The sequence below is a fragment of the Rhineura floridana genome, chromosome 2, assembly GCF_030035675.1.
Source record: "Rhineura floridana isolate rRhiFlo1 chromosome 2, rRhiFlo1.hap2, whole genome shotgun sequence".
NCBI lineage: Eukaryota > Metazoa > Chordata > Lepidosauria > Squamata > Rhineuridae > Rhineura > Rhineura floridana.
The window spans coordinates 156844511-156860569 of record NC_084481.1 but is presented as its reverse complement, the minus strand read 5'-3'; the positions used below and the strand labels follow the sequence as shown (position 1 = coordinate 156860569).

The 16059-nt window shown below is 43.8% G+C and overlaps 1 protein-coding gene across 3 annotated transcripts in view; it reads right to left on the bottom strand.

Moving 5' to 3' along the window:
* Positions 1-889: 889 nt before the first annotated feature.
* The window catches only part of ZNF408 (zinc finger protein 408), a 28966-nt gene continuing 13796 nt past the window's right edge, over positions 890-16059 (bottom strand). Inside the window, exons 3-6 of one of the 3 annotated variants that reach the window (XM_061610903.1) lie at positions 15587-15648; positions 7222-7529; positions 3320-4519; positions 890-1345 (exon numbers count right to left, since the gene is read on the bottom strand). In XM_061610903.1, the coding sequence (XP_061466887.1) occupies positions 1329-1345; positions 3320-4519; positions 7222-7529; positions 15587-15648 (1587 nt within the window). In that variant the 3' untranslated portion in view covers positions 890-1328. Of the gene's footprint in view, positions 4520-7221; positions 7530-15586; positions 15649-16059 lie in introns of all 3 variants that reach the window. The other 2 variants (XM_061610904.1, XM_061610902.1) reach the window with 2 other exon arrangements.

Here is a 16059-nt window from a genome sequence, read left to right as displayed (position 1 = left end):
TGGTAACAGGGACCAGATGGTCCAAACATATAAAACCGATTCTGGCCCGCTTGCATTGGCTGCCTGTATGTTTCCAAGCTCAATTCAAGGTGCTGGTTTTGACCTATAAAGCCTTACATGGCTTGGGACCACAATACCTGATGGAACGCCTCTCCCGATATGAACCCACCCATACACTACGGTCAAGATCAAAGACCCTCCTCCGGGTGCCTACTCCAAAGGAAGCTCGGAGGGTGGCAACAAGGGAGAGGGCCTTCTCAGTGGTGGCCCCCAGATTATGGAATGATTTCCCTGACAAGGAGCGCCTTGCGCCAACACTGTTATCTTTTCGGCGCCAGGTCAAGACTCTCCTCTTCTCTCAGGCATTTTAGCATGTGTTTTAAATTGTTTTTATATTGTTTTAAATTTTAAAATTGTTTTAAAAACATGTTTTAAATTGTATATTTGTTTTAATGTTTTTGATTGCTGTAAACTGCCCAGAGAGCTTCAGCTATGGGGCGGTATACAAGTGCAATAAATAAATAAATAAACAGATAAATAAATAAATAACTGGCTTTTCACCAGAGAAACTTTGTATGGAATGAAGGTTCAACTTCAAAGACAAGATGGGTGGCCTCTGTTCTGTGCCAGGTTGCTAAAGCAAGCAGAATGAATGTTAGGATCTGCTTTTCTTGATAAAGCGGCCAATATTGAACTTGCCTGTGCATCCTCCTTTGTTGAATGAAGAATTGTGAATTTGAGGCCATCAGATTACGTACTTCATTGAGCACCAGTGTGTGAATAGTTATTACACTCTCATCCACAGAGGTTGTAAGAGCACCATGTTTTCCACATATGCTGTGTGTTTACCATACAGAATTTTTTAAAAAGCAAACACAACAAAGAGACATATCACAACAGATTTATTACTTGATTCTGTCACTTCAGCCTATAGATGAGGGAATCAAATGCTGCCTTTGTGAAAAATACCACCCTCCACTCTGCCAACCCCTCTGCATTTAGGTCCAGTATACCAGGTATGCTTTTGAATAAATATGCAGGTAGTTCTATCCTGCACCACCTCCCATATAAGCCAGTAAAGGTAAGTATAGCTTAACAATGGCAATCACAATGAAGGAAAATCTTAAGAAAGAATATAAAGTGGCAAATATGGCAAATTACTACATTAAAATGAGACAATATAATGAATTGCTATTTTCATTTTTAAAAAATCTATGAGATGCATTTAAGACAAATTAATTTAATGCCATGTGAATGAAAACTTGATTCTTCCACCAGTTGGTTCTTGCGCCTTCAGTCTGAAGTGGTCCATTCCAGCAACAGATACATCATATGCAACTGCTAACTGAGCACACAATTTCCAGGTTAGTGATCTTGAGCTTTTGTTTTGCCTTAATTGATTCCTACCCGATAAATGTTCTACAATACCTACAAAATGATGCCAGAGATATAAGACACACATCTCTGCCTAATTTCCATGTTGTGCTTTTAATAGCTGGGAGACCAGGGTTCGAATCCCCACACAACCATGAAGCTTACTGGGTGACCTCTCAGCCTCATGAAAACCCTATTCATAGGGTCGCCATAAGTCGGAATCGACTTGAAGGCAATACATTTATTATTTTTCAATACAAGTTCAAACACCATCTCTTGCTGCCTGTTTGTTATTGGAAAAACCTGAATCCGCCTCCATTGGGAGAACCAAGAATGTTTAGGGTTTCCTGGGACATCAACACTTAGACCATTAAGCTTCAGCATAAGAGAGTGGGCATCAAGATATGATTTTAAAAGCAAACCTTTGGACTATAGTTGCAGCCACCCTGGTCTACAATTCTCACTCAGACTGCAATATACATTGACTTGGGCATAATCCACATGCTGTCTTAGTAGATATTGAAACACGTGCTTCTGGTAGTCAGGGCTCCACATCATGGTAATAATATATGTAACCAACCATCACGATTTGTCTAGATTGCATGGTAGTTCTCATAACAGCACCAGTAGCAGCACATGAAGAGGTATAACTAGCACAAGAAGTACCTATATAATTTGGCAGTCACATGATTGATTACATATGTTAAGACTGCAATGTTTTTGAGAGCTGCTACATCACCAAAATAAAGTACTTGTACTTTGCTGTAACTAAAACAGGCATCTGATGTCTTTATCACCTACCCAAATGCAACAACTGACTTAAACCACATCTGGGCACAGTTGGGGTGAATGGGTTAGGAATGGTAGCTTGCTGTTATTTATATTTGCTTTTACCATGATGGTAAAGAACCTTAAAACCTCAGTGGTGTTAGCATAATCCTTGTATACCCTGGTAAATTAATGGACGTTCCTGCTCTTTTGCTTTAAAATAACTATACTTCCATACTTTCTATTACAGTAATAGTAATACTGTAAAAATTACAGTATACAATAATTTTTGGACCAGGTGTACACATATGATATAATGGTAACTATGTAAACATCAGCATAATCTTCACCATTCTGAGTTTTGCCACACATTCACTAAACTCATGTAACACGTAAAGTAGACCTGGTATAGCTCCTGGCCCCGGATCATCTTAAAACAAATGTTGATAGTATGAATGAAATGCTTAGTGAAGGTCATCCAGGCATACCTTCTGACCCATTGTCTAGGCTTACAGGCTTTGGAAATAGCGTAGCAAACCCAGCCAGGGTCTTGGCCAAACAAAAAACACCTATTCCCTTCTAAACAGCCAAGTATATGTTTCTTAGCCCTCATGTTGTTGTCTTGCAAGCACACAGAGACAGCACTTCCGAAACTCCTTTAATGCCACCTGTAAAAAGACTGACAGTCATGTGCCCACTTCTACCTCAACTACCTCAGCCACTGTGCCAAAACTAACACCCTCTTGAATAATGAACATATCACTGGAGGAGCCCTGCTCCTGCACAATGATGCATTCTTTCTCAGCTTCTGAGAGAGCAATCTCAATGACATCCTTCTGCTTGGCAGAGCTCTGCTGTGTAGTAACATAGTGCCCATCATTGGTGATGAGGAGCTCTGCTTTGTTTCCAGGCACTGCCATATCCACAGAGTGCACTACCAGCACAGCAGGCTGCTCTGAAGCTGGTAGCTCCTGGGGACCAGTTTTGGATGGATCCCCCTCTAGGCTTTCTTTGTGCTCAAGCTGGTGACGTTGCAGGCTCTGGGGGAGGGCATACCCCATGCCACATATATTGCACTGGTGGGGCTTGTCACCATGGTGGACTTTCTGGTGGCGGCGCAATTTTGTGGCTAGAGGATAAGATTTGGGACATAGATGACAGCGGAAAGGCCGCTCACCTGTATGCAGACGTTCATGAGCCCGCAATGTGTGGGGGTCACGCAGGGCTTTCCCACAGACTGTGCACAGATGAGCCTCACCTGTGTGGGAGATCAAGTGACGGCGCAGCTCAGGGCGCTGTGGGAAGGCATCCCCACAGAAGTGGCAACGGTAAGGGCGCTCCCCTGTATGCAACCGAAGATGCCCACGAAGATTGCCTTGCTGACGGAAAGACTTGGGACAGTAGGGGCAAGTATAAGGACGTTCCCCTGTGTGTAGCCGCATATGGTTGCGCAGTGACCCAGGGTTGGCCAGGTGCCGCCCACATATCACACACTGGCAGGCAGCTGAGGGAGAAAGGCTTGGCTCCTTAGCCTGGTGCGTTTTGCGATGGATACGAAGAGAGGGTCGTCGGGCAAATGATTTCCCACAGTCCGGGCAGACAAAAGGGCGCTGGCCTGTGTGAAGCACCTGGTGCTCTTGAAGATCACGTTTGGTGCCGTAAGTCTTGTGACACTGTGGGCAGGGAAATGGCCGCACCCCTCTGTGGCCCAGCATGTGTGCTTTGAAGCTTTCTTCAGAGCTATAGCTCTTGCCACACTCTGTGCACAGGAATGGTTTGTGATCGGTGTGTACAAAGCGATGTTTTTTCAGGTGGCAAAGCTGCAGGAAAGCTTTACCACACTCCTCACACTGGTATCGTCGCTCACTGCCGGCCTCCCTGAGCTGTGGAGCACAGCCGTTGTTGCTACGAGGCCCTTCCTCCTGTTTGGGATTCTCACTCTGCTCCTCCACCGTGTTCCCAGGTGTAGACATGGCATATTCACTGGGGACTCCAGCACAAGATTGGCCTCCTAACACCTCCATCTTCTCAGCCAAATGAGCACTGAGGTGAATTGCATTGGATGGGGGTGACTGCAAACAAATTTCAGTCAATTTTGCCTCGGATAGTATCTCTTTCAGTTGCTCTGTTTGAGGATGCAGTCCACCATCCTCATTGCTTCCATCCTCCTCAACTACAGAGCAATTCACGAGGGGCTGATTCTCTCTATGCTGAGCCTTGGACTCCCTGAGCTCACATTGGGGGGATGCATTTTCATTCCTTTTCTTGTGATCATTGTCTGAGCCAAGAGATTGTTTCATTGATAGCTTCTTATCCAGCAGAGGAAGACAATGGCCTCTGGCTTTCTGCTCCACAACCTTGGGAATATCAGAAGCACCTGCAGTTTCAACAAGTAACTATTAGCTCTCTTAACAAGGAAACAAGGTAATTATTGACACTTCAAGGCAAGACTTTTGTTTCCATGTATTGCCCTCCCCCCAACACGATGAACAGAGATACAGTATTTGGCTGAATGTAGAGGCTCAAAAAGTGCTACTAGTAATCAAAGCAATGCTTCTGAGAATTGCAATGTAACTGGTTTTAGCTAGGGCATTCTGCTTGAATTACAATACAGTAGGGCCCCGCTTCTCAGTGCCCCACTTTTCGGCATTCTACTAATACGGCACCAGTGGGGTGATCAGCTGGAGGGGGGCTGGAGCTCCCCGCACTCCAGCTGATTGCGCCGGAGGAGGGAAAGATCAGCTGTAGCGCACTACAGCTGATCTTCTCCTCCTCAGGGGCAATCAAACCCCTGCGCTACAGCTGGTCCTGCCGGAGGAGGAGAAGGTCAACTGTTGCACGCTACAGCTGATCTTCTCCTCCAGCATGATCAGCAGGTTAGGTTCCAGACCCCCGCGCTACAGCTGATCCGCTTTTCAGTGGTTTTCGCTTTTCGGCGGGGGTCTGGAACCTAACCTGCCGTATGATTGGGGCCCTACTGTATCCTAACATGTTAAGATTGTAGGAGGAATACTTCAGGATCTGCTGTAAGGTCCTGTTGTTCCTACATATATGCACTCTTGGGATGAGGAGGAAAAAGTGTTTTAGCGACACTACCATTCTAACATCTCTTTGAGGCAGATTGGATTCCTCTTAAGTGCTTTGCTACAGAACTTAGAATGAGGTAGTAGAAATGTGTGGAAACAGCAAATTTCAACAACTGTATATTTCATAATCTTTGTGGTTTTCTTTAGAAAGCAAGAATTGCAAAACAAATCAGGTTAACCACAAAGTCATAATAATGGGGATGTCCCGCCCCCATTCACAACTAGTGAAGTTATCTTGACCCCCTACAAAAAATGAAATAGAATAATGTCAAGGGAGATTCTGTGTACATATTTGTGACCCTCTGTGGCGCAGAGAAGTAAGCGGTGGTAATGCAGCCAAAGCTCTGCTCACGGCCAGAGTTCGATTCCAACGGAAGGAGGAAATCGAATCTCCGGTAAAAGGGGTCAAGGTCCACTCAGCCTTCCATCCATCCGTGGTCGGTAAAATGAGTACCCGGCATATGCTGAGGGGTAAAGAAAGGCCGGGGAAGGAACTGGCAATCCCACCCCATACAAAACGGTCTGCCTAGTAAACGTTGCAAGACGTCACCCTAAGAGTCGGAAACGACTCGCACTATAAGTGCGGGGTCACCTTTACCTTTTTTTATTTGTGAGTGAAAAAGCAAGGAGATAGAAAGAACCTTAACTGATTATGGACATGAGTTGGCCACATATCTGACAGAGCCAGGAACAGAAGTTAACAAATAGGCTTTTCACAGTGTATGGACTGGCAAATAACCATAACACAAAACGAGGAAACATTATCTGTGCACTGAACCTACAGGTCAGATATCTGGATTCTTATCAAAAGAGTTGAAGAGGAAGCACTCGGTTTATATTAGGTTACTGTACATATATACAGATTAAGTCTCAAGGCATATACACAGGGTGTTGTATTCAATGTAACACTAAGATGTGTGTGCTCCTCCTGTGTGCTGTTCTGGGGGTACTCCTGACCCTCTGGAGCAGATTTGGAAAGGGTGCAGGAGGCGTATGAGGGTGGAGAGGGAAAAGTCCTGTTGCGCTGGAGGGAATACTTGTGGCACTTCTGCAAGCGCAACAAGTTAATTTAATATGGTTCACAAAGAAATAGATTTAATGTTTTTATTCATTTTTATGTATTTCCCTCTCTGCTTGGAACCCTATAGTTCTGTGAGGTGGCAAGGCTAAGGTTTGAAGGGCAAGAATTCTTAGTGCCCTCACCCAACTACAACTCCCTGGATTATTTGCAAGCATTATTGTTAAAATAGTGTAAAACTAATATAAGCTTGTAGTGTAGGCATACCCTCAGATATTGGATCACATGCACTCTGGCATGACAGAGAAACATTATGATTCAACTTGTAGACTTCTCAAAGAAACTGCCTCCTCAGCACTGTGATAAAATAGCAAAGTGCTGTTCAAAGAGTGTGACTGGCCAGTGCTTTTGAATCAAATAAAGGCCACTGGCAAGAGGCTTGGACATTGGCATGAGTTTAAATTTTGCTTGCTGTGAGCTCATTGAATGGTTCTGGGCAAGACTTCTTTGCTCTCATTGGTTTCCAATCTCTGGATTTAGGACATTGAAAGCCAGCCTTTCAAGAGTTTGTGCACAGAAAGCTCTGCTGAAATAGTGTTTATTCACACAACAGAGAGTTCCAAACAAGTTGCTCACCACTAGCATAGTGCCATTTGAAGAAAAATGCAGAAGCCCGAGCTTCAAAGTTTTAAAAAATTCCATCTTGTTTATGAATGGGTGACAACTTACGTCAATGAAAATTAAACTGTCTAGTATAATCTGTTTTTGTGAAAGGACAAAACACAATGAGGTTCTATTCTAGTAGCCTAAGTTTGCAGAGTTTGAGAGTGGAATTCTTTAGTTAAGGAACTTACATGTTTCTATTACTAAGTATGTAAAGTCAATTTTTAAGTCAACATTTCCTACTTCTGATACTGATTAAACTACCTATGATACCCCCTTTTGACTCCAATTCTAGGGATTCAGATACAGTACCTGCAAACGAATTTATTGCATTTCCATCTAGGGAAGCATCTCTTTTCTGTGCCAAAGCCTCTGCTTTCACAGTGATGGTCTTAGCTAGCTGTTTCTGTACTTTTTTCCTCTCTGTGAAAATTATCCAATCTGATATACTCGCTGGTGTGTTATTTTCCAGGCAGGCAGGACTGGCCTGGGCCTCTGTTAACCAGTACAGCAATTCAGTGCCAGCAGCAATGGGGCAGCATACTCGGATGTGGAGCTCCCCACTGATCCATACTAATGCCACATTTGCCTCCTCTTTATCTCGGCTTTGTTTCACCAGGCTGTAAAACACATAATGCCAAGCATCAGTAGCTAATATGGGTTTAGTCCAAAGTACAGCAGTCTCACAGGGGCATGGCAAGGCTCTAGAGAGGCACTGCAGGGGTGTGCTGCATGTTATGTATGACTGAAGGGGCCCCCAGTCTGATCAAGGAACTAATAGGTCTATAGATCATAACACCTGAGGAAAGACCAATCAGAAGCCTTCTTATGAAGTTATCTTGTTAGGAATGTAGGAAGCTCCATTATGCTGACCCAGACTATGGGTCCACCTAGCTCAGTGTTGTTCATACCCACTGACTGGCAACAGCTCTCCAAGGTTCCCGGCAGGGCTCTTTCTTAGCCCTACCTGGAGATACTAGGGGTTGAGCCTAAGCATGTTCCTGAAACTTGTTTGGAGAACAAAATAGCAGACTCTTAGTTAATAAAAAATGGATTCGGATAGTGCCCATGCTCATGAAACTGATTTAGGGTACAAAACTCTTGTGACTGCTTCACAGTTTGTTAGATTTAAGGTTACATGTAGGAAGTTTAATCAGCACAAAACTGCTGGTTCACAACCTCATTGGCCAAATTTGCCTCTCCAAAAGCAAACAGAATATATTTAGATTTACTGTCCTATTTTTAGCAAGATGGTGCAGACAGAATTATTGGAGAGATCTTTTCTAAACTGAATGGAATTTTATTGCTGGCAATATTTTAATCTGATTTACACTGTAAAGTTTTTTTCTTCCTGATTTTTGTGAATATAATTTTGTTTTTCATCTACGCATATGAGTTTGATTTTGTTTTTTAAAAAAATATAATCCACTTTCGGTTTCCTTTTCAGAGGAAAACACTGAAAATTAATATCTTAATTATTGATGACAACTTAGATGCCTTAACACAGAGCTCTTTGGACAGTATAACCTGAGTAAGCCTTTCATTTTAGCTACTCTCTTAATGCATTGGGAGACAGAACTATGTGATGCTATACACAAATCCCAGAAGGAAAACTTGGCCACCCTTGGGAGAGGGTTCATGATTCAAATTTAGATTATGCACAAAGAAGATGCAAAGTACACTTTCATTTATTTTGCATAAATGTATTATACTTCTAGTATTTCTTTGGAAATAATTTATAGGAAGTTGAGTGGGATGGGAAGAGCAGAGAGATCATGGGTGCAGACAGGGAGTGCCAGTGAGTGAGTGAGAGAGAGTGGGGGAGAGAGGGAGAGAGAGTGGGGGAGAGAGAGAGAGAGAGACTTACAGTGCAGTTCTATACAGGGTTCGCTGATATTGTACCCTCCCGGTGCTGTTGGACTATATCATAGAACCACAGAATTGTAGTGTTGGAAAAGGCCTATACAGCCACCGAGTCGAATCCCCTGCTAAATGCAGGAATCCACGTTAAAGCATACCCAGCAGGTGGTTGTCCAGCTGCCTCTTGAATGCAGATATAATGCCTATTATCCCTGATCACTGGCCATAATGGTTAGGTTTGTGGGAATTGTAGTCCAACAACATCTGGAGGGCACCAGGATGGCTATGCTGGCTATACATGTTTACTGTGAAGTTCCACTGAATTCAATGGTACTTACTCCCAGCTAAATAGGTTTGCAGCCTTAGTTTCATGGCCACAACACCCCCAAAATCTCTCTTTCTCAGTAATCATGAAGTCTAGAAACAGATTTTTTTAAAAAAAAATAAAGCTGAAAACCTCAGAATAACAATTCTATGCTTGCCCACAAGAGTCCTGCTTTATAAGTATACAACATCTTCCTTCCCAAGCTACAGGGCCAGAAAATGTTCATTACTGTGTGGCCTCAGATCTGGAGCTGGTATGAGAATGAGCAAGGAAATATGCTATTGACAGTGGTGTCAGGAAAGAGAAATAGAAGAGAGCACTGCCCTGGGACATTTTCAGAGCAGGAATAATTACATCATCTGATGGCGGACCTGGGTAATTCATATCCTTGCTCTGGCAAGTGGATGAGGCTTTCAAGTTGATTTGTGACAAATTAGCATAGAGGAAGGCTGATAACGAGGAAAATAATCAAGTTATATACTTCTTCCTTTTATGGAATTCTTATAATCCATGTTAGCACTTCTTTGCAGGATTGTTTGCACTTCTAATAAAAAGCAAAAGATTGCATTTCAAGAGGCTGAGGATCTTTGTTAAAGCTCAGAGTGTTTTACAAGATGATCATATGCAATTAGAAGCAAGCACTACTGACTTTAATGGAGTTTCCTAAATTTTGGTATGCTCCTTAAGGACATGGTTATAGAGTCTCCTTGCAGGTGTAGCTATGGGGATCATTATGATGAGTTCCTGCACTTCAAAGGCTTGCTAGAGAGAAGTATGGGCTGAGGAGGAGATGTCCTGCTCACCCGTCAAAGTTGGCCTGCAGCGGTGGAGCCAGATAAGGACCTGGCCCATGGAGCCAAAAAGGTTCCCCACCTCTAATTTAGTTTATGTGTGCGTACGTCACAGCAGGCATCATCTTTGAAGAAGCATTCTGTTCCACATGAGAGAGAAGGAGGAATGCTTCTTCTGACAGAGGACCTACTATCCATGTACTTTATCAAAATGATGTAAATTATTTTGAACACATCTGTTGCCTGTTCAATTAGAACACTTTTTTTTATTTAGCAACAGCTTCTTAACTGATTAATGGCATCAACTGGCTAAATACCACAGCCCTAATTTCTACTAGAGCTGATTAGCAGGTCAAAAATGCATACACTTTTAGGTAATTATCATCATTCTATGGGCTGGGGATTTAAAGTTTTCTGCACCAGAGGTCCATTTATGGAGAGGGACAGTAACATTATAGCTTCTGCCACACAAGATAACCAAACCAGATAGGAAAGTCACTGAGTAGCATTTCCTGCCCACAACCTCATCCTGTTTGTTGACCTGTCTGCCTACCTTGTAGCTGATTTTCTTCAGCATTTGGAAAAAGTTGCAAGATGAGAGGAAAGAGACAACAGAGGAGCTAATCAGCTCCTACTAGTGACAGAGGGAATATCCAGAGAGCTGGCTGTCATTAAACAGTTTTTACATCTGCAGCAAAATTGTTTACTGATTAAACAAGCACCATTCATCAGTGTCTATCACACTAAAACCTAGAAATACTCTTATGATACCACCAGTTACTTTTTCTACTTTATTAAACGTGGCCAATATTAAAATGGCCAGAGATGTTCCCTCTGCTACTCAGTAATTACTTGACAGAAATAAATTCCAGCTTCACAGCTGATTTTGGCTTGACTGAAAGTTGGTCCTAGCCATAGAGTAATATTATAATCTAATTGTTCTGTTATGTATCTGAATTCATGTTTAAGATGTGCAGGAATAAAGTTCACATACTGAAAATGTATATGGTTGCTTGAAGGAACAATCAGACGATCACTGCACTACAGAGTTTGTGGTAATGAACACTGAGTTTGCTGTGCTTTTTAACAGAAATACCCCTATGTTGTTGCAGGAAAAAGATTTAGTGCTGTAGGTGGAGTCAGTACTAAGGTCTGATTCTCACAAGGTACATAATAGCTTGACTTCAACCAAGGCAGATGAAAAATCATCAATGTTGTTTATAAAAACTTTTTTAAAAAAAACAGGTTTTATGAATTGACCCTAACTGCTCATAATGGTTTGATTACATCCAGCAGCCCACTTCATTAGATATATGAAGTTGGCAGAGAAGTTTGTAAAGACAATTCCACGAGCTAGAGGGAGCCCCAGCTGAGGAAGCGTCAAGGCCCCAGCTGACAAAGCGTCAAGGCAAGTTAAGCAGCAGAGCGAGTTCGGCAGCAGGGCTAGGAGGCCAGGGCCCCCCACTCTGCCCGTCTGTTCCCTGACCTCAACTAAACCGCAGTCTCCAACCCATTGACGTAATAAACCTTAAACAAAACTATGCAGGTAAGAAGCCAGCAGGGGTGTGGGGGCTTTCCAGTGTTTTGCACCGCCTGCAGCATGTACAACTATCTGCCTGTTGGACAGAAGTCGTGGGTGTGCTCTCGGTGCAATGAGCTCCTGGCTCTCCGGGAACGACTTCATTTCCTTGAGGCCAAGGTGGCGGACCTGGAAAAGCTGAGAGAGGCAGAGAGGTGTGTGGAGGAGGCCTTCAGGGACGTTATAGCTGTGTCCCACTCCAAGGATGATAGCTCTCCTGCTATCATGGAGAACGATGGTCTCGGGGAAGGAGAGCATCCAGCTGAGGAAGAGGGAAATGATCCCTTAGAAGGGACCCATTCCTTGGGGGATGAGCAGCTATCCTCTCGTGCCAAGGATATATCTCCAGGGGGTGGAGGGATCCTTGTAGTGGGTGATTCGATCATTAGGAACATAGACAGTGGGGTGTGTGATGGGCGTGTAGTCCGCAAGGTGTTTTGACTGCCTGGTGCGAAGGTTGCGGATATCGCCCGTCGTTTAGATAGTTTGGTAGACAGTGCTGGGAAGGAGTCAGTGGTCGTGGTGCACGTTGGCACCAACGACATGGGGAAATGCAGCCGTGAGGTCCTGGAAGCAAAATTTAGGTTGCTAGGTAGGATGCTGAAAGCCAGGACCTCCAAGGTGGCTTTCTCTGAAATGCTACCAGTTCCACGCACAGGACCAGCCAGACAGGCCCAGCTTCGCAGTCTCAATGCGTGGATGAGACGATGGTGTCGGGTGGAAGGGTTCGGATTTGTTAGGCACTGGGGAACATTTTGGGACAAGCCGGGCCTGTACAAAAGGGACGGGCTCCACTTGAACCAGAATGGAACCAGACTGCTGGCACTTAAAATGAAAAAGGTAGCAGAGCAGCTTTTAAACTGACTGAGGGGGGAAACCCGACAGCAGCTGAGAAAGGTCCGGTTCGGAATAAACCTCCCCCCTGGGATAAAAACCAAAGAAATGATGAAATTTTAAAAGGGGTAGGCCTAGAAGTAGGCATTGTGAGAGCAGGGGCACAGGATATAAATTCAGAAGAGCAAAATTACCACAGGCCTAACCACAAGTGCCAAAGACACTTGAAGAGAGACACTGCTTACAAGTGTCTGTACGCTAATGCTAGGAGCCTCTGAACCAAGATGGGAGAACTGGAGTGCTTGGTCTTAGAGAAGAGCATTGATATAATGAGCATAACGGAGACCTGGTGGAATGGAGAAAACCAGTGGGATACGGTTATCCCTGGATATAAACTATATCGGAAGGACAGGGAAGGACGTATTGGTGGCGGAGTCGCTCTATACGTGAAAGAAGGCATTGAATCCAGCAAGCTCGAAACCCCAAAAGAGGCAGACTCCTCCACAGAATCGTTGTGGGTGGTGATACCGTGCCCCAGGAGGGACTTAATACTGGGAACGATCTATCGTCCCCCTGATCAAAATGCTCAGGGAGACCTTGAGATGAGATATGAAATTGAGGAAGCATCCAAACTAGGAAAGGTGGTAGTAATGGGTGACTTCAACTACCCGGACATAGACTGGCCGCATATGTGTTCCAGTCATGACAAAGAAGCAAAGTTTCTAGATATTCTAAATGACTATTCCCTAGATCAGTTGGTCATGGAACCGACCAGAGGGACGGCAACCCTGGACTTAATCCTCAGTGGGGACCGGGACCTGGTGCGAGATGTAAGTGTTGTTGAACCGATTGGGAGCAGTGACCACAGTGCTATTAAATTAAACATACATGTAACTGGCCAATTGCCAAGAAAATCCAACACGGTCACATTTGACTTCAAAAGAGGAAACTTCACAAAAATGAGGGGATTGGTAAAAAGAAAGCTGAAAAACAAAGTCCAGAGGGTCACATCACTCGAAAATGCTTGGAAGTTGTTTAAAAACACTATATTAGAAGCTCAACTGGAGTGCATACCGCAGATCAGAAAAGGTACCACCAGGGCCAAGAAGATGCCAGCATGGTTAATGAGCAAAGTCAAGGAAGCTCTTAGAGGCAAAAAGTCTTCCTTCAGAAAATGGAAGTCTTGTCCGAATGAAGAAAATAAAAAAGAACACAAACTCTGGCAAAAGAAATGCAAGAAGACAATAAGGGATGCTAAAAAAGAATTTGAGGAGCACATTGCTAAGAACATAAAAACCAACAACAAAAAATTCTATAAATACATTCAAAGCAGGAGACCATCTAGGGAGACAATTGGACCCTTGGATGATAAGGGAGTCAAAGGTGTCCTAAAGAACGATAAGGAGATTGCAGAGAAGCTAAATGAATTCTTTGCATCTGTCTTCACAGTGGAAGATATAGGGCAGATCCCTGAACCTGAACTAACATTTGCAGGAAGGGATTCTGAGGAACTAAGACAAATAGTGGTAACGAGAGAGGAAGTTCTAAGCTTAATGGACAATATAAAAACTGACAAATCACCGGGCCCGGATGGCATCCACCCGAGAGTTCTCAAAGAACTCAAAGGTGAAATTGCTGATCTGCTAACTAAAATATGTAACTTGTCCCTCGGGTCCTCCTCCGTGCCTGAGGACTGGAAAGTGGCAAATGTAACGCCTATCTTCAAAAAGGGATCCAGAGGGGATCCCGGAAATTACAGGCCAGTTAGCTTAACTTCTGTCCCTGGAAAACTGGTAGAAAGTATTATTAAAGCTAGATTAACTAAGCACATAGAAGAACAAGCCTTGCTGAAGCAGAGCCAGCATGGCTTCTGCAAGGAAAAGTCCTGTCTCAGTAACCTATTAGAATTCTTTGAGAGTGTCAACAAGCAGATAGATAGAGGTGATCCAGTGGACATAGTGTACTTAGACTTTCAAAAAGCGTTTGACAAGGTACCTCACCAAAGGCTTCTGAGGAAGCTTAGCAGTCATGGAATAAGAGGAGAGGTCCTCTTGTGGATAAGAAATTGGTTAAGAAGCAGAAGGCAGAGAGTAGGAATAAACGGACAGTTCTCCCAATGGAGGGCTGTAGAAAGTGGAGTCCCTCAAGGATCGGTATTGGGACCTGTACTTTTCAACTTGTTCATTAATGACCTAGAATTAGGAGTGAGCAGTGAAGTGGCCAAGTTTGCTGACGACACTAAATTGTTCAGGGTTGTTAAAACAAAAAGGGATTGCGAAGAGCTCCAAAAAGACCTCTCCAAACTGAGTGAATGGGTGGAAAAATGGCAAATGCAATTCAATATAAACAAGTGTAAAATTATGCATATTGGAGCAAAAAATCTTCATTTCACATATACGCTCATGGGGTCTGAACTGGCGGTGACCGACCAGGAGAGAGACCTCGGGGTTGTAGTGGACAGCACGATAAAAATGTCGACCCAGTGTGCGACAGCTGTGAAAAAGGCAAATTCCATGCTAGCAATAATTAGGAAAGGTATTGAAAATAAAACAGCCGATATCATAATGCCGTTGTATAAATCTATGGTGCGGCTGCATTTGGAATACTGTGTACAGTTCTGGTCGCCTCATCTCAAAAAGGATATTATAGAGTTGGAAAAGGTTCAGAAGAGGGCAACCAGAATGATCAAGGGGATGGAGCGACTCCCTTACGAGGAAAGGTTGCAGCATTTGGGGCTTTTTAGTTTAGAGAAAAGGCGGGTCAGAGGAGACATGATAGAAGTGTATAAAATTATGCATGGCATTGAGAAAGTGGATAGAGAAAAGTTCTTCTCCCTCTCTCATAATACTAGAACTCGTGGACATTCAAAGAAGCTGAATGTTGGAAGATTCAGGACAGACAAAAGGAAGTACTTCTTTACTCAGCGCATAGTTAAACTATGGAATTTGCTCCCACAAGATGCAGTAATGGCCACCAGCTTGGACGGCTTTAAAAGAAGATTAGACAAATTCATGGAGGACAGGGCTATCAATGGCTACTAGCCATGATGGCTGTGCTCTGCCACCCTAGTCAGAGGCAGCATGCTTCTGAAAACTAGTTGCCGGAAGCCTCAGGAGGGGAGAGTGTTCTTGCACTCGGGTCCTGCTTGCGGGCTTCCCCCAGGCACCTGGTTGGCCACTGTGAGAACAGGATGCTGGACTAGATGGGCCACTGGCCTGATCCAGCAGGCTCTTCTTATGTCCTTATGTTCTTAATTGTAAGTTACCCACATATTTCTGCTGTTCTCACCTCTTCCAGTTTGATATCCTATTGCAAGGAGAATCCTCTTTCCAGCAGGCTGATAGAAAACGCTGAAATAGAAGGCAAGAAGCGCCCCAGTTAGAGAGATATTGTAATTACCATGAGCAAATCTTAACCCACTGGGCTAGCTGTCCCTTTTACCTGAGAATTAGTTCAAGTTGGCATGAGTGTGATGGCCTATGCAGTCAGGGCCAATGGAATATAGGCAACCTGTGGTTTGGTCTCATAATGTCTTTTTATTTAAGAGCCTTCAATTATTCCTCAATTGAAATTACCATTCTAAGCTACTGTTTGCCCTATAGAGGATGGGGACAAAGACAGTACAATATGAGTACCCGATAGCAGTTCTGGAAGTGTGTGTGTGGTTTTGATAATGGAAATGGTACAGGGTGAAAAAGTTAATCACCTTTCCCAAGCACTGCTTTGCCATCCAATTATCCCCTGCCATCCATAGATGCTTT